Source organism: Diadema antillarum, unplaced genomic scaffold (genome assembly GCF_040938485.1).
Source record: "Diadema antillarum isolate AM-2024a unplaced genomic scaffold, OU_Dant_1.0 scf00000009, whole genome shotgun sequence".
In the NCBI taxonomy this organism is placed as follows: domain Eukaryota; kingdom Metazoa; phylum Echinodermata; class Echinoidea; order Diadematoida; family Diadematidae; genus Diadema; species Diadema antillarum.
In genome coordinates, this window is record NW_027270898.1 from 3,054,437 (window position 1) to 3,074,021 (window position 19,585).

Consider the following 19,585-nt stretch of genomic DNA (forward strand, 5'->3'; position numbering starts at 1 on the left):
GACCGTCCCGGATTTATATTGCTCTCCATTACGACTTCGCAGATTACTGAAAATCAGTCTAAGATCACCTGGATAAAATATCCCATCTCCCGCGCGTTAAATAGGTTATTGGTCAATGCGGATTTTCATAGCTGCACGGGAAAGCAAAATCTCCTTGTATCAAGCACGAAACTTTCTTATTGTGTGTCTAATGACCGGCGTATAGTATTTATTTTTTTTAAAATATTAGCCAAAGGAGCCAGGCATGGATTTGAAATTTTCCGTCTCTTTCTTCCTCTCCCTCTCCCTCGTTGTTTCTATCTGTCTCGATGCAAGCGTTCAATATCTGTGAAATTATCGGTGTAGATAGATAGATAAATAAATAAATATACATATATATATATATATTTGCGTGAGCTAAATATCTCCTTGCCAGTGTCTACTGTATTCGATGAAAACTTGTTCTCCGTATGGTTGTATTTCTCCATTGAGTTCAATATGAAGAGTTTTATTGCAAAACGAGCTAACTCCATTCTTGTTAAGTTGAGATGTTTATGATTAAATCTGCTTAAAGAATAATAAGAAAGTACAGAATATTTCGAATTATAACTTTTAGAATATTCCTTATTTTGTCACAAGTGAGCTATTGCTGGAAAGGTTCAATTTTGATCTATCTGATGATGGACTTACTTTGAAATTTTTAAAAGTGGCGCTTAGCTCGATCATTTTGCAATAGAACTCTTCATAATTATGCTTCCATTGTATACAATCAGATGTGATTTGTCTGAAACTCTGTGTGTGTGTGTGTGTGTGTGTGTGTGTGTTTGTAAAGGTCATTTCAGCCCTTTCAGAGGAACTCACAATTTCTCACTCCGAGTTATTTCCAAAGTTAAGTTCTGAAATTTAAAATGAATCGCAAAGAATAATTTGAGTAAAAGTTGACCTGAGAATGCTGGAGTTGCACCTCGTTAGACGCACAGTGACCACTAGAGGGCGTGATCGATAGAGAGAGAAAAAAAACTACATTGTATAGTGAAGAGCAATAAGCTTTATGCTCTTCTTTCATTTTGTACACATCATTCCACCAAAGCTGACTTTCTTTGCGCATGAATAAACCTTGTTTTCATGTCCACATCAATGACAATTGTCATGTGGAGAGTATTTTTCTTTACAGTGTATCTTGGTTCGTGAAAATAAGAAACTCTTAGTGACAAGAAGTAAGAAAAAAAATGAAATTTCATTAATTCTCCCAGCAAATCAAAAATTGTGAGGCTGTCCATAAAATCACGACGCAGAGATCTGTAATCAGGACTATACGCCTGCAGGAGAGCTTTAGGATCTGACAGTGCGACTCCACTGCAGATTCAGGTCGGCTTTGTTGGACTGATGGAGTCAAATCAAACGAACAGAATGATAGACGTTTCATTAAGATCGAAAATGAACTACAAGGATGTGTGATTTCAGAATTTCATACGTTCTCTTTTATCTAACGTGTCTAAAGATAGTTTGATGTAAGTCACGACCAATTAGGCAATTCAGAAGTGAAAATAACATCAATTTATAAGACCTGAACACAGTGTATCTCAAGAAGAAATTCTTAATTGAGAGAAAGAGATTGTTAAGCAGAGGGGTAAAGATATGAGTTATGGGTTTTCTTCAATTTTGTCTACCTTCTGTACAAAATGACATTTGTAAGATCCAAATTTGGGCTTTGTTAATTTGTTCAGTAGTCAAAGGCGGACAAGGCGAAGCAAATGAAAGCATTTGAAGACAGGTTCGGTTCCTGTTAGTTCCTTTTTTCCGGCATGCATGTTAAAAATGTAGATCAGCTTTTGCCATCTTACAAAATTTTATTTATACAGAGGGCAGGCAAACTGAAAAAACTCACACCTCAAGAAATCTTCAGTTAAACTTTTACCTTTTTATGGGGGAGGGTCGGGGTTGGCTTTCAAATTTTCCTCTATTTATTAAAGCCGTTCGCTTTAGAGGGTATTTCTCTTTCAACCCCGACTTCAAGACAAACATGTGCTCGTTACAAGAACTCGGATTATTCTCCTTCTTTGGTGAGGTATTACCATCTTGTCTCACTCAGATATCGCCTTTCCTTACATGTCAAGCGCTCCACCTTGGACAGCGATCCACCCTTTATCAAGAGTTTTTAAAATAAATCGTCGTTGTCGTCTTACACGATACCTCGTGAAAATACAGGAATATCACAACAAAACAGTCCCTCAACACTGAGTGATTAATAAGGCCATTACATCGCACTTCCTTCGGTATGGGCGATTTTGCATATCAAGGCTTACAATCTTGTATGAGGGATAAGCAGTTGGGGAAAACGTGTTCGCCATTTGCCCATAACTGCAGAATCATTAGGTGACTGTATCGTTGTCTCATTAGTCAAATGCGTTGCATCAGGTTTTTTTTTTTCCTCTTCTCACTCCCTCAGGTGATCCAGAATTAACTATTAGCTCACTAGCATCACAACTCGATCACGCACTTCTCCCCAGGTATACAGGCGTGCATTTTGTTCGTCATGATCTGTCGTATTATAAGGCATCCAAGGGGTTAAGTTGTCGATTTAACTACAGAGTGTACATGCATGCAGGAACAAGATAATGGATTAATGGCGATGGTGAATTCATTTCATCCGTTGTGAACATGGAAATATGACAGCCGCCAAAGAGAGAGAGAGAGGGGGGGGGGGGGCTGTTTGGGAATGGAGGAAAGTCGACGTATACAGAGAGACAGAAGCGTATAGACAGACAGACAGACAGACAGACAGACAGATTCTCACACACATACCCACATATATGTATTATATAACACTATATCATATGATATTTCAACGGACCAAACAGAAAGGGGAGAGGTAAAACTTATCCCTCGACTGAAATTGTATTTTAGTCAGTGCATGTCAAACAGATACTGCCTTGTAAGAAGTGAAATGTATAGGCCTAATTATTGACATCCCGCAATGATCACATTCCCCCCCCCCCCTCCCAAAAAAAGAGAAATATTGTCTCGAGGGGAAAATATAACCCCTGAGGGACTGTCAGGTGTTAGATTACAACGAGAGACAAGGCAATATTTGTTATGTCATGGTCTACAAATTACGCATTATTTCATTCTGCAATGCACAACACCGTTGGCAGTCAGTCAGATTCTATAGAATTATATCTCCTGACGTGGCGTCACTGATCACAATATAACGATTTTGATCAATGCTGCATTAGTCACGTGATTTTATTTTGACTAACTACCGACCAGTTGTTTATTCATTCATATATCTATGTATGATATATATATATCATGAGTAAATTGGCAACTCTGAATTTTACACTTCATTTCTATAAGAGGAAAATAAAAAACAATTCAAATGCATCAAATCTGCTCAAAACCAGAGAGAAACTTACAAATCTCTCCTAATTTTGAGAGAGAAATAAGTATAGATACAGTTATTTTCTTTGAGGAAAAAATGTATGTTTCACATTAAGATTACATCATAAATACTTAGCAACGAAAAGGTTTTTGAAAATTTCACAACAGCTAGCCATCAATGTAATATATGAACAATAAAGGCCTCAAATAAAATACACTAGAGAGAGAGAGAGAGAGAGAGAGAGAGAGAGAGTATGTGTGTGTGTGTGTGTGTGTGTGTGTGTGTGTGTGTGTGTGTGTGTATGTGTGCGACTGGGGTAGAATTTGGCAAAAGTTATCTCGACAACATCCGAGCAACATCATGTGAAAACCGTTTTAACAGGCAGGGTTAAAAAAAAAAATACCCCGACGCTATCCGGACGTTGTCGCCGTAACTCCAGTTTGAAAGGCTTTGCTAAAACGGGGCATCAGACAGAAAGAAGAAACAACAACAACAACACACCTCTACGCATACAATCCAACGATCACAACATGAGGCATATTGAGTCATCACTTTGAAAAAGATAAGACAACGGAAAGATTGTAAAAATTTCTTGCCCATCTCGATAATGTAGGCAAAAATCGCAAAGATTTATTCGTAGCAATAATTACATTTCTGATTTACAGCAACACTTCATTGACGGCCTTCGACATTCAAGTGCATGTTGAAACAAGGTGTACCATTTTGCTGCGTTCATTATATATCATGGATACAACCACAATGATTTATTGCGTAACCTTTCACTTTCGAAGGTCTTCAATTAATTTTGGAGAGTAATCTTATGATTTCTCAAATGGAGAGGGGTACTGCATGAGAAACGATGTTCAGAGTTACTTGATGAATTACTCGACGCTGTTTCTGTTTTTCTTTTGCGGGTTTTTTTTTTTTTTTTTGGTATGTGTGTGTGATAGAAAGGATATTATATAGATGAAAATATTACCTATATTGAGGCACCATTTTATTGGATTGGACTTTGGGTCTTGACGTCCTTGGCCCCGGCCCCCTAGTAGCACTGGTAGTGTTCTTCTGCCGGGTAATTTATCTTCATACTCCTGTCCTTGAGTGGGGACTTCATCGGTGCTTGCTTCCTTGCTCATAAAACAGTTGATAACTAACTTGGTTGGTACGTAAAATAAATTGAAGCCCATTATTACAAATCCAAACAAAAGTTGACAAATGAATACTCGGTGAATGACGTTATTCAAATAAACTGATCAAAAAGTGTATTCAACTTTCTGTCAAAGGCGGTGAGGACATCGTCCGTAAAATGACATTCTGTAGATGAGCTCTTCACTTTGCTGCAAACATGACGTATCGTTCATTTCCTCCCATTCAACATCCACCATTAAACATTTCAAAGTCAGGCATAAAAAGCTTTTCTGATCTTTTGAGAAATTATTACGAAATGCAGCCATTCCACTTGTCATTCAGGTTAGAGCTCACTTCAGTAAATATATACCTGTAGTAATCGTCCTTACAATGAATTAAACAACAACAACAATCAAACAAATGGCAAACATAAGTGGCGGATCCAGGGGGAGCGCCCCGGGTGCCCCCCCCCCCCTTTAATTGTTGCTATAAAAAAATAAAAAAGAAAGAATGGGCAGCGTGCGCCCCCTTTATTTTGTAAAGGCGCCCCCCCCCCCCTTTACAGAAGTCCAGGATTCACCCCTGAACATAGATTATACTGTATATGCACTCTTTCTACCCATAACAGGTAGTTCCACGCATTGTCACTTCAAAAAATCTTCTTCCTCCTTATATAATAGTAGGTCTTCCAATATTGATTTTAAAAAATCAGAGGAGATGACGTCTGTCATCTAAAGTTCACAGACATTTAAAAAAAAGGCCAAGCAAAACTATTCTTGAGTAAATCAATTTTGTTTCATGTTATAGTTATGAGCATGAGAGGTAAACTGAACTGGTTCCTGTTCCAATTCTTTTCATCAGCTACTACTTCTGGTCATAAGTTTCATGATAACATTATCTCTACGAAAACACCGAGAGGAAAGAATATTCTTGTACTTTATTATTCTCATAAACATTGTATTTCGTCTTCGATGAAGACAAAATCAATTTCTGCATATCATCATGAGTGACATGACATACACACGTCCGTGACTGATCTAAAAAGACAAAGCGAAGTATATCAATACATGTCTACAATTAATGACTAGTTATTTCCAAGAGTAGCACTCAATGAACTAATGGTTCCGTCCTTCTAAAATTTCAGAATCTTCAAAAATACTCCATCTTCCGTCAGATTTAAACACGTTTAAACCAAAGAGGCGTATCAGTATCATTTTATTTGCTGGTATGTATAGATTTTAGACACCTCGAAAGAAGACTGGCAAGAAGCTCAATGACAAAGTTCGTGGGCAAGCAAAAAAAAAATGATATAATAATAAAAAATTATTGTTATTGTAATGATAAAATAAAATAAAATAAAAATAAGATAAAATAAAAATAACTTAGTTTTCATAAAACGACAAAAAAATATGTGCTTTGATTATTCCAGAATTTCTGAAAATCAAGGACGTAATCCATTTCCACAGGCATGTGACTTTCAAAAGCTGGCAGCGGATATATGCAAAAAGGACGTAACTCTATACAAATGTCATGCGACATCAGTATCTTTCGAATATTAATGAAAAAGCGATCGAAGTGCCAGTGTGCAAGTGGTTTTGAGGAGAAGGAAGATAGTCGAATACAAAAAAAAGAGAAGAAATAACTTAAAAGCAAACAGACATAGGATGACGTGATTAGTCTAGACGAGAGAGAAGTGTAAGCTGCAGGCTTGATTCAATGACGTAAATTTGAACGAGAGGGACTACAGGCAAACGATTGCGATGTAATCAGTCTTTTGGCTGAAACAGTGCCCTTTTTTTCGCCTCACAGAGGAATTCGCATAATCAATATAATCACTTCTACCATGTCTATGAATTGAGTCTATGTTTCTTGAGATGGACAAAAACAAAATTATCTTAACACCCCTTCAGTGTGCAAAGAAATAATAAACGCCTCACACACTCTCTAAAGAAGTTGATATCAAACAAAATAAAAACAAAAATTAACGCTAATTAAGCAACTGAAACGGTGTATGGATAACTGAGAATCTTCGAAAAATAGGAGGTCAAATATGATTAATCTACTCTTCATATCTATATCTCTCGATCAAATTGCAGCTACTTCACAGGCAGAGAAGTATGAAACACGGTAAAAAAGTGGAGACACCCAAAAGCTGAGGCTGATATTAAGAGAGGACGCTTTTTGATAAGGTCAATTTGCCGCGTTAATTGATTAAGTGTCCTTGAAGTGTGAACAAATTAAGAACCTAAAGGCAAACCTCCGATGTCTAGTCCGGATGACATGCAATGTCGATTTCCTACTCCCGTCCTGGTGTCGTTCTTGTCCGGAGTGTCTAGATATGTACCTACCTATGCATTTAGAAACGGAATATCTATCTACCTATCTATCTATCTGTCTATCTATCTATCTATCTATCTATCTATCTATCTATCTATTTATCCATGTACACACACACACACACACACACACATCACACACACATATATATATATATATATATATATATATATATGTATATAATCATATATATATGTGTATATATACAACTCATTGTGAGATATGAGAAAGGAAGATGAAATCTGTGCGTAGCTTTATCATCATTATTCCTCTAACTGTTCTTCATTTTAAATATATATATATATATATATAATATATATATATATTTGTTATGTTCTATAAACTTATACTTAAACTTATGATATATATGCCATATGTGTATGATGTGTGTGTGTGTCGATAAGTGTGTGCATGCAAAATGATATTATAATATAATATATATATATATATATATATATATATATATATATATATTACACTGAAAGAAATTGGACTGAGGCGGACGTTGCTCTCGATCTTGAGTCTCCCTTTTATTCAGTCAAGCTTTCGGCCAGTCATCAGCCTTCATCAGGATCTACAGAAAGCTTGACTGATTAAAAGGGAGACTCGAGACCGAGAGCAACGTCCGCCTCAGTCCAATTTCTTTCAGTATATATGCTACCCACAATGAGGCACCGCGTACGTTTGGGAAGGGAATTATATCTCGCAATATATATATATATATATATATATATATATATATATATATATATATATATATGTATATATATATATATATATATATATGTAGGCTAACTATATATGTTTTGATATATGTCTACAGATAGATAAACAGATACATAGTACGTTTTTAGATAGACAAGGAAATAAAGTGTTTAAATATACTAGTACAAATTATAATCATTCAGGTTTTGCATTGTGCTATTTCCTGGCATAAGTTACATCGCCGAAATTTTACCTTGGTTCGTTACTATACTGACCATCTCCCTCTCCCTCCATCTCTCCCTCCCTCTCTCTCTCTCTCCCTCTCTCCCCACCCCTCTCTCCCTCTCTCTCTCCCTCTCCATCTATACCCTCTCTCTCTCTTTATGTCATCATATCTGCAAATCTGTCTATATCCTTCAATAGTCCCGGGCAATTACTTTTATTTCCGCAGCCTCAATTGTCTGTCCTTTCCTGGATAATCCTGTCATTACGACAATAAAGGAACCACTTCTACCTTAACTACCAAAGGTCAGAGACAGAGAGAGCAAAAAGCAAAATAGATAAATGACTGAATAAAGAAAGAAAGAAAGAAAGAAAGAAAGAAAGAAAGAAAGAAAGAAAGAAAGAAAGAAAGAAAGAAGAAAGAAAGAAGGAAGGAAAGAAAGAGAGAGAAAAGACAGCAAGGGTAAACAGGTTATGAACCTCGATTATCCTGAGCCACTCTTGGATAAAATGTCTTTCCAGTTCGACCGTATTTCAAGGTCACGGCTGTCCAATTTATCTGTTAATACATCAGAGATAATTATGTGCCCGTACACACACACAAATAAAAAAGAATAACTATATGATATTCAGCTCATTTCTTTTCATATATTCATAATGTTGACGGTGTATTCCCTCTCTGCGTGTGTGCACGGAGTCACGGAGAGAGCGGAGAGGTTCGAGAGAAACATGGCTTAGGATAAAATGAATTTCTAGGCTTCAGTCCGAAAACTGCTTTTTGCCGGATCCGATGAAGAACATGAGATTTCCGCATCCAGAAATCCCCCGAGGGGATACCCTCTGATGAAATGAAGCGAATTCGTTTTATAGATGATGTGATTTCAGGACAGCGAATTCTGTTGGAATAGTAGGATCAAAAAAAAAAAGTGGACGAGTGGGCTTCATCAAACACTAAGCTTGTCAGCGAGGGAGAATTTCTCGCATTATGAAGCAAATTCGCCAGTTCATGTGATTTGAGGACAGAAAATGATGTAGAAATTGTAGGAACTGAAACATAGTATAAAATATCTTGCATGTCCAGGTTTTTTTTTTTTTCAAATACCCGTCAGCTATTGGGTAAGCATGATCACGTAATAATGTTCACAGGCTGAATATGATGATGCGTCTGGTTCCCGTGTAAACAATACTTTACTTTTGTTATAGTTGATTTGAGTTCTTACTGGAAGAGTTTTTAAACTCCTTTTGTACACCAAATGGTTTGATTGTGTATATAATCTTGCATCATTTTATTCGCCGTTTTAATATATCCTTTTCTATCATATTGTTTTGTCATATCGTACATTGATCTGGTTACTACTGATTTTAACTAGACGTTTTGCTCCTTTCAACTCTGATTGCTTGTTTGTAGTGGTTTTTATGCTTATATTTATGTAACATGATTTTATATTTATACAGTTGGATTGTACAGGACTTTGATGTAAAACAGCACTCACCTGCTGATCTTGTTATCCTGTCAAAATATGTTGAAATAAATAAATGAATAAATAAATAATACGGATACGTTATGGGTTTCTATCAAATTAGGGTTTTACAAAAAGAATTTTTATCGGATTTCATCAAGGTCGGCACCGATGTATCGAAAAGCTGCAATAGTCGATTTTTCTTCTTTTCCAAAATGTGCATTGAACTTTGTGAAACATCTGTCAAACTGCAGCAGCCTGTCCTTGAAAATGCAACTGCAGAGAACTCATCCATGTTGCAAGGATAACAAAACTAAGCAATCTTTTAGAGGTACGGCAGCTTTCTACAATATAGCTATATTGATAACACGCATCGCTATATTCACATTTGCGGCAGTGATGGATGTATGCATGACTGTAAGTCGATCTCCACTTTATTTTCAAGTTGTTTTGAGTAGATACGCAGTTGTACATCAAACGGAACGAGGAGAACAGCAACAATTTGTCAACTCAGACAATATCAAGAAGTAAACGTTATTGCAAGGTTTTGCATCTTTTCATTATGAATATATCCAAAAGAAGGAATATTTTCCTTCACTTAAAATTATCGCAGAGTTGGCAAAGAAATGGGAAAGATTTGAAATGGGAGAGTGATGGTATTTTCTGAATTATCCACAAATAATAGATTTAATGATTGATTATATTTCATGTACAAACTAAAGCGAGGGTAATGAGGCGATGACATAATCACTTCTTTTATTTCTTTTTTTTTCTTGACCATGGCCAATATAACAGTGTTTCAGAGACAAAATTGAAGCTTAACTTTTTTTTTTTCATTCTATTTCAAAGATTCTAAAGATTGAGTTACAGCCAGTTGCTGAATTGATGACAGAAACTTTGCGGAAATGTGTTCCTTATACCAACCAAAGAGGATATTGTGAAAATGGCATTATCAGTTTAAAATGATAAGCACGCTTAAGGGTCTGTATAGTTTCAGTATTTCGCAAAAACATGATAATCTGTAATATTTGTTGGGGGTTTTTCCCTCCTATTTGGATGAAAAATTTTTCTCTATCTCTGATAGTGTGTGTGTGTGGTTGGGGGGGGGGGGGGCATTTCATCAAGCGTTTTGCCAGATATTTTTCTTTTCTGACAAACTTGCTTTCAGCTAGGAAGGTGCAAGGATTTTAATTAACTTAGAACACATTGTCAGAAGAAAATATCTGACAAAACTCTTGTTGAAATGCTCCGTGTCAAGCATGTTGAACATCAAAAGGCATGTCTCGTCGAATTTACTTACACGGGACATGAGAAGAATTTCAGTGAATGTATTGATTTGTCTTTAATATGTTAGGGTACGGCTTAAAAAACATGAGTGTAAATTGAGCTATATCTCGTAGTCTTGTCCACGTTTGAGCTTGCGTCCCCCCCCCCCCAAAAAAAAAATGTCTCCATGGATGGCATCGGTGATTTTTTCCGTGAAAGCGCTCACGGCTATGGTTTGTCCAAAATTCTGTCACTTGGAAATGTTTGCATGTAGCCTCCAGTGCTAGAGAACACTTACTCCTACATGCTGGATAAAAACAAAAACAAAACAAAACAAAACAGAATAAAGACACTGAACCACTTAACGTGTAGACTGAAATCGTTTAATATTTGACTTGATGGCAAAGACTGTGGCTTATAAATCCTATCAGATCACACAAGACACAATAACAAAAACTGACAGGAAACATTAAAGTGACCATGCACTACATGTAATCTGGGTCATGTAGTACGGCATTATTCCATGTTTGTAGCCTATAAACAAATGCGCTGACAGTTTGTTTTTTGGTTATTGAGCGAACTCTCATTAACATTCAATCGAACAAGAATTCATTAAAAACGCTGTCCCTGACTGGAATGTTCGACTTTCTTTCGCCCTGCTTTACATCGATGAACGCGTAACAAAATGCCTCGGCACGTACCGCCTGCCTGTGCATAATGCTACACCAACCCGGTAAACTGCACGTCGAATCGGCTCCAGTCAGGCAGACACCAAAGCTATCCAAGTCGCTCGTAATCTCGCCCTGATACGGAGCGATAACGAAAGACGATGCCCTTAAACAAAGCTGTGTAAAGCTAGGGCATACGTGAGGGAGAGATGGTGCGAAATCAATATTACGCTGTATCATCGATCTGATGTTTAATGCGCAAAACGACTCCTACGATAGCAGTAATGAATATCATCACTACACTTGCTTGCATGCTATGGAAAAAGTCTATTGATCCTCGCATCGATAGTATCGTATTGCTGTATCGCCTCCTGATCGATAGCAAGGCCTACATGGTGGCCTTTAATATAAAACGCCACACTCCACGGTCGAAAAGATTTGAATAAGTGGTGATAAATCTCGTACACTTTGAATACGACCGATATCACTTCTTCTTGCAATTACATTAAAATCTGAAATAGCACACTTTCATTTCGTTACGTTCCAGATATCTGTGAAACCTCAACCATTTGTTGTTAGAATATATTCTACTCATAATGGTCACCTAGACTTCGATACCGTGTCGAGTGGCATTTCACTCGCTTGTAAGGACCCGATAGCATGGGGATACCATGGAAAGGGAAGGTTGGCCCGGCTCGGGTGTATTCGAGAATCCCCGTAACGAATTGTGTATAGCTTTGTCACTGATCTCTATGTACGTACACACAGCCGAAGAATCTCGACTGAAGCCGACGGTTGCCGATGAGCGATCTCTTCGATGCACGTGTTCGCTGACCAGTGCTATTCGTGGTTTTCGCCTGTCTACCCTACCCTACCCTAGCTGGTGGGCAGCGAATAAATCGGGCCAGCCATGAATCGCTACACTACCGCGTCTTTGAATACAGTGCCAGTGAATCTTACAGCTTTATTGACAGACTGGGAGAATGAAAAGAAGAAGGTGTAGGTTTTTGGATCATGACATTTACATTTATTTAATCAGTAGGCTGCTGACAAAAAAGACAAAACCAGTAGGATGCTGACGAAAAGACAAAGACCTTTTACGTGCTGACATTCATCTCTACTTGCTTTCATAGATTGGTCCTTCACACTTTGTTTGTTTGTTTGATTGTTTTTTGAAGAGGGACAGTTGAAACGGAAGAAAGTCATTTCCTACTGCTTGAACGACCAAAAAGGAATATATACTCCATTTTCAAAGTTTGTGCGAAATGATATTGAGCAACATAATGACAAGTATTTTAAGTGAAAGTCGTATTTATGAATTCACGCACACACATATACACACGAACACACACGCACATTTATATATATTTCTATATGTGTATATGTACATCTGTAAAGCTGTCTTATAGAAATTATTACCATTTTCATCGTCATTTAATCAGTAGAGTTAATTTCATTTCATCTTCATCCAAACTTAAAATCATCAGGTTGTATGTTCACAACAATAAAACGTTCGGACCTAGAAAATCAGGACAAACCAGATTTATACTTTAACGAGTGTCATGGAAAGCTTCAGAAATTTTGATAAATACTTGAGGTGTTCTGTTTGCCGTCTTACAGTTGCTTGTACAGCTTTCTTCGGTAAGCATACTGCCCAATTTGACGCAAAAGGTCTCGAACTTACGATATTGGGTAAGGCGTAGTATTATAACATTTACATTTCAGTCAGTTGGTTAAAAAAAAAAACTACATATCTATAACAAGACGACGCACTTTGTATTAGAGTTTAATGTCTTTTTCTCATCTTTTCATCTTTCAATTATCATAGTTGTTGGGCTTGTGTACACTTTCACAGAATGATACCAATTAATGTGTTGGGGAAGCTACACAAACGATTCTTTGTACAGGGCACATTGCGGATAAGTAGACGGAATTCTTGAAGTGTACGATGAACTCGGAAATTTTTGTCACCTTTGTCGGAGTCAAACTGCTATAATCGCAACAAAGATAAACATGTGGATACACATACAAACACACAGACACACAACGCACGAGTCCGTATCAATGGTACTGCGAGCGCCATGAGTACACAAATAGATGGGTCTCGTTACATATCGCTATCGTGCCTGGAGAAGGAACAGCCACGGAGAGCCACTGAAACTTAGGCATCATTAAGTTCCTCGTCAAGTTCTCCACGACTTTGCCATCGGACGAGTAGATATCGATGGATATTCGTTTCTCGATTCCCTTCTTGGCGAAGGCCACATAGATGTTGTCATCACGGTCAACGGTGCACCAGGCGCTGGACCATTCCTCCTGGTGGATCGCTGTGACCGTTGAGCCTGCTTGGTCGATGAGTTTGATGGAAGGACCATAGGGTGGGCAAGGATCTGCGACAAGAAGCTGACCCGTAGACAGAACATGCAACTGCCAGGGCGTGTTGGCCGCCGTCGGAATTGTCCGCAGCGCCGTCGGCGCGTCTCGCTTGAGATTAAACACGAATATTTTCTCTAGCTCGCAGTCACCTACAAACAATATATCACCCCGGTCTACAGAAAGCGAGAACATGAAGCAGGTCTCATGCGGACTAAGTGTCTGCAGGGCTTTGCCTTGATTGTCGAAGACATGGATGTGCCGATCGAAGCTTAGAACCAACACTTTGCCATCAGAGCAGGCAGCAATATCACGGACTGTCACGTCATCGACGAACCTCTTTATACCGAAATCCGGATGAAATATGTCGACGCCGCCGGTATCGTGTCCAATGGCAACACTACCGTCTGGAAGAGCGGTGAGGCTACGTTTCGGATGGCCCGTAGTCTCCGGAAGGTTGATGGACGACGCTAATCGGAGAATCTTTGGCTGGACAATGTGACCTATACAAAGTTTGGAGTTCGAATTCTCGCGATTAAACTGGATGTCGCTCATGAGGTCGAGCACCTCGTTCAGGTGTTCTTCCATGAATGACAGCTGGTCGTCGACCTCCATCGATCCTAAGCGTTGGAGTCCGGAGAAGCAACCGATGCGAGGATTGTCCATCCTGGCCATGAACCCTACCCCGACCTCTCTGAGCTTGTAGTCGAACTCCTCCATCATCCGCTGCACTTGGTGGAGGAGGTGCCGTCGGCTCTGCTCAACCTGTAGGATGTCCTCGTCGGCTGCATCCAGGATCTGCTGCTTGAGGTGCTCCATTCGGTCCTTGATCACGGTGCCGTACTTCTCCAGGAGCTCATTGCCGTCTCCGACGCTTCCCTTGAGCAGTTTGATCCGCTCCTCGTTCCCTCCCTCTGCCATTGCAGACATGAGTCGCCGCACCTGCAGAAGATGTAAAACAGATGCAATAGAGAAACTTATGATCACAATGACAAGCATTTCATGGTAACCTTTGTCCTTGAATTTTAACTTGATAAGAGATGCTCAGAACTGGCTACCGATAGTAAAATGAGAATGAACGCAAAAAACAACAAACTTGAAGATATGCTTCATCGCTCGATGTGAAAAAAATGGTGGAAATGATGTAACGAAAGATTAAAAAAAAGTTACGAAGAATTGGTTTAGTATATCGTCAACCGCTCACAAATCATCGAGGTAGAAGCTGTGTGAGATGGCAGAACTGCGGCAGAAATAGTTCTGTCCCAGAACTGTAAAGCCGGTCGCATGTGATCATGTTCTCGCTCAATTACTCTTTCCCGTGGCACTTTTTGCGTTTGAATATCAGTCACCCGAGTTCATCAGCCTTCGTTGTTATCTATGTTATGTCTCTGGTTGTATATTTGGGCTCGACTCTCAGCTTCTAAGAACTGTTGATTGATCAGCAAGTATGTCCTTGCCTTCAGGGATCTCTTCCCCATTACTTGTACTTGACATTGTTCGCTGTCTCATCTCAAGCTATTGATCACCACAGATCGATAACCGTGTGCACGCTTGATTTGCATTTCAACCAAACTTCGAAAAAAAATCGCACAACGGATATGCCTGTGCACGAGTGTATGTTTGTGCGTGTATAACTAGTCCTCGACTCGTGCGTTTGTTTGTTTGTATTTTGCAATCATCATGAACAGGTATGATGAGCGGAAGATGTATCAATGTCTGGCAAACAGCATGTTATCTTTTGACCCGAAGTGTATGGGGCTTTGTCGCGTCCATCCTGTCCATTCGAGAGAAAAAACACGAACAACTTAGTCTGTTGTGTTTCCACATTAAGATCAGTATTCACAATTCCTGAAAAAGAAATCGCGAAGGTGTCATGAATCTAGGCAAGTGGGTGATATATAGATTCACTTTTCATGCATTTTCTTTCCGTATGTGCTTGGGTTTTTTTTTTTTTTGTCACGTAATTTCACAGTGGACTGTTGGAATGATAGATGGACAGGACGGATAACGTGATTTCACGTCCGTAAAAAAAGGACCAAAAATTATATCACCAGTCTTGTTTGCGATCCTCCTTATTTAGCAGCAGGTATCTTCTTGATTCGAATATGACAACAACACCGTACGTAATGGATATTTGGGGAAATAGAGATCATACGAATAACAAGCACACTTCTAATAAGTGGCCTTGCGGAAAATGGATTTTCTTACATGCCGAGGAGACGATTCTTAAGATATCATTTTCAGTTTTTCTACAAAAGAGTTAGAGATGTGTTTCAAAACTCGTGACTGATGTCCGAATGCCTGAAACCGTATATTTCAAAAGGCAGACGCTAATCGGTGCTTGCAACTCGGTTGAAATTTGACGTTCGCATAATCTCCAAAGAATGTCTTTGATAAGAAATCTGATGCCGTGGGGATCAACCTTAATGACGTAATTGGGAGAACGTCGCCGGGAAATTACCGCTATTTGCGCTCCTATCCGGATGAGCAGAAGGTGGAAGAGCATCCCAAGGTACGCCGGCTCGGCAATTTTTGCCTTCTACCTACTTAACCTGCCGCCTCCGCGATGTGGGAATTCCCCTTAGAGTCCACATGCGGGCGATTCAATTCCCATAAGCATATAGTTAAAAGTGTTGACATAGTCGAATTGATAGTTCCCTTTTAACTCTCTCACTCCCTTTCTCTCTCTCTCTCTCTTCCTTTAGATTTTTAGATTTCTCCTTTATTTCGTTTCATTCTTCTTCCCTTACTTTTTCCCATTCCCCTCCTATTCCCCCTCCTATTCCCCCTCCTATTCCCCCTCCTCCCATTGATTTGTTCTGTATTTCTCTTCGAGCGTCCCTCTTTATATCTCCGTCCTTCTTACTCTGCTGGCGTCCTAGTTTTCTTCTATTAAGATGACTTACTGGCAAAGACGCGCTGCTATCCCCTGTCTCCTTTTTGTGTTTGTGCCTCTTAACGTCTCTGTTCCAGTTTACTCTTCTCAAGGATCAGCTGTATCCTTTCAGTCATGTACTCTTGTTTTCTCCCTTCTTTATTTTCTTTTCTTTTCTTGGGTAATGATCCGCCTTGATGTGTTAAGGTTCCTTGCTGTGATGATATCCATGCTAACAGCGAGGAAGATTGAATTGCGTCGTTGATTTCTAGGGAGTTTTTGCCTTTGCCACGGTGTTTGTCTGTGCGTTATGTATTATCAAGCATTAATGCTCGAAAAACTTTGACGAAGGATAGGTCCGTTTTCATCCTTACGCCAGAAAGAAATGGAAATCAGTTTGTATCAATCGATTAGTTAATTAAGTTAATTCAAATTTTGGTGGTGATTGAAATCTGGATGATTCTCTGGTCCCAGTCTTCTTCTTTTCTCTTTTTTTGGTTTGGTTTGGTTTGGTTTGGTCTGGCTTCTCATAGGATGCGTGCATAGTTCTTTCTTGTTGGTAACTATATGACGATGACCTATAGGTGTGGGTTTGCACTTTCTGAGTTCTTTTAGTTTACTACACAGCGCAAGACCAGCCGATGTTTTAAAAGATACATATGGACTCCCTCTGAAAATATTTAGGTCTTACCTCTAAAAACAAATAAATAAATAGATTCTTTCAGCAAAATATGTCCACTCTCCTTGTCATTATCGTCACGTGCATTGAAATTTACAAGCATTTTGTGGAAAGGAGACTTCCTTTACTGTGAAATCTTTAGAGAAAATATTGAGGGGATTCAAAGGTCTATTCAAAGAGTTCAACCATTTGTTACATAGAGGTCAAAAGCGCAACAGACTGACAAATCGCCATGGTGAACAAGACAGTGTATTCGTAAGAAAAAGTGAAACAAGTGTTGTTGGGTATCTGACCGTCTTCTTTTCCTAAGATATTTCTCTGACGCACACATTAGTAGGGGCTACTATGTAATCCCGTGAGATTTTTGTGCCAAAATTGATTTTTTTGGCTAACTTTGTCAATTTGGGGGTGCTGAATCCAAAAAACTTTGGTTCCATTTTTTCTGACCACGTCTTCAGCCGCCATTTTGAATTTCAAAATGGCCGCCATAGCAGACTGTATTTTTATCCATATCTCATTAAGTGAGCATTGTAGAAGCTTCATATTTGGTGCAAAATGCATGGTAGTGATGTCAGACACTCCGATATATCACTTTCTGATATTGTGGATTGTTTTGATACAATTACTAGGCTGCCATCTTGAAATTCAAAATGACCGCCGTAGCGTTTTTATGCATATCTCATGTTGCAATTACTGTAGGAGCATCAAATTTTCAGTAATGCACATGCTTGTGGTGTCTAACGTTCCAGTACAGCTGTTTCCTATTGTAGATCATTAGCTAGGCCACCATCTTGAAATTCAAGATGGTGGCCAAAGAAAAACATAATACATGTAATACTGTAACTGTGGTAAGAGCCATAGATGAATTTGCCAAAATTGTCCTAGTTAGACCGAATTTATTTTCAGGTCACGCAGAACGACAGCCATTTCTTAATTCAAAATGGCCGCCATAAATTCAGACTGTAAGGACGAGGTTCCAATGACGTCATCAAGCCATCCTGAGGGGCATAGACTGCGTAAGGAGGGGGGGGGGGGGGAGGGGAAGGGTCCCATACCACTTCCCATAAGTGTGGGCAAGTGTGTAAGCGTTACATCCCGCGTCCCATAATAGCCAAGCGGGTATGTGGTTCGCGTACACGTGATTTGTTTTGCCTCTCAGGCAAGACATTATTTGTTGTCATGGAACCTCATTGATATTTATTTTTAATCCCAGTTATTAAATAGTTGAACAAAAGCAAGCATTGATACGATTAAAGGTGATCTTCAAAAACTTGATACCGCCTCGAGAGAATAAAGACAAACAAGGAAAAGTCTCGCAATCGCAAAAAATGCCATAGTCACCCTACCAGGCATCCCACTCACAAGCGTGTTTGTTGACCACAAAATGAAACAACTCATCAGGGAGCTCATAGTTGCTGGATGTATTACTGGAATAACACAGAATGAATAAGGAATGTCAATGAGTAGATTTTGCCTGATCGCCCTTGTGTGGGTCATCCTCAATTATCAAGACTTCCAAGATGATTACTGATGTACCGCCAATGATTCTAGAACTACAAAGGAGCAATAATAGCTCAGTTCTGTGGCACTTTGGATGCATCAGAATTCCTCAACAATTTAGAACACAATCTCACGAGGGCAATCTCAAAAATTTTCACTGCGTTGAAACTTATGAATATGGTGCTTGGCAATCAGATATCGGAAACATTCAAGGAGGATATTCTAGAAAGCGATGAAAAGGGAAGTTTTCATGTTCTGTACTAAGAATTTGTATCTGAAAGAATTTAAACAAAAAAAAAAACAAAAAAAAACTGTCTGGGATAATATGAGAAAAGATCTGTCTGGGATAATATGAGAAAGGCCAGACATTCAGCTCTTGCAATTGAAATACATTGTGTACAATTGGATCAAAAAGTCATTAAGCTTAAGAGGACCACTATCTTCTTATAACGCTTCTACCGGTACAACAATCTGATAGACTTGTCATTATCGAGTCATTACTGGACGATACAATTATCGGAAGTTATATGAGTTCTACTGTTCTAAGTAATTCCACAGTGACTCTTCATCTAACAATTTCATGGCCTTCTCTTCCATCTGACACAGAACGGGGAAAAAAAAAGAAACAAAGGGTTCATCAAAGATACCATGGGAGTTGTCACCCGTCACAACGAGGAAGCTGATATCCTCATTCCATTGCATATATTAGATGCTACTTCAAGAGCAACAGAGAATTTCAGAGATATTGATGATTATTACGTATTAGACACTGACATTTTCATTCTCCCAATGGATCTTTGCTTTACTTTTAAAACTGCATCGTACGTTGTCTGCTCCATCACTGGAAAAGGAGATGATAAAGTACAATTGACACTGTTGAGAGATTATGTTCTGCAAATTGTTGCGAAAAACAAAGGTCTGCTCGGTCATGCCTTTCATGGCACAGGCTGAAGTTGAAAATTTGAGGATGTCTCAAAGAGCAGATGGATCAAGAATTCTCTAAGCCTTGAA

General features: G+C 38.9%; 1 protein-coding gene across 1 annotated transcript; it reads right to left on the reverse strand.

Moving 5' to 3' along the window:
• Positions 1-13,150: 13,150 nt before the first annotated feature.
• LOC139719428 (uncharacterized) lies at positions 13,151-14,441 on the reverse strand. Its single transcript, XM_071630845.1, has one exon. The coding sequence runs from the start codon at positions 14,439-14,441 to the stop codon at positions 13,209-13,211; it is 1,233 nt and encodes a 410-aa protein (XP_071486946.1). The 3' UTR covers positions 13,151-13,208.
• Positions 14,442-19,585: the final 5,144 nt, after the last annotated feature.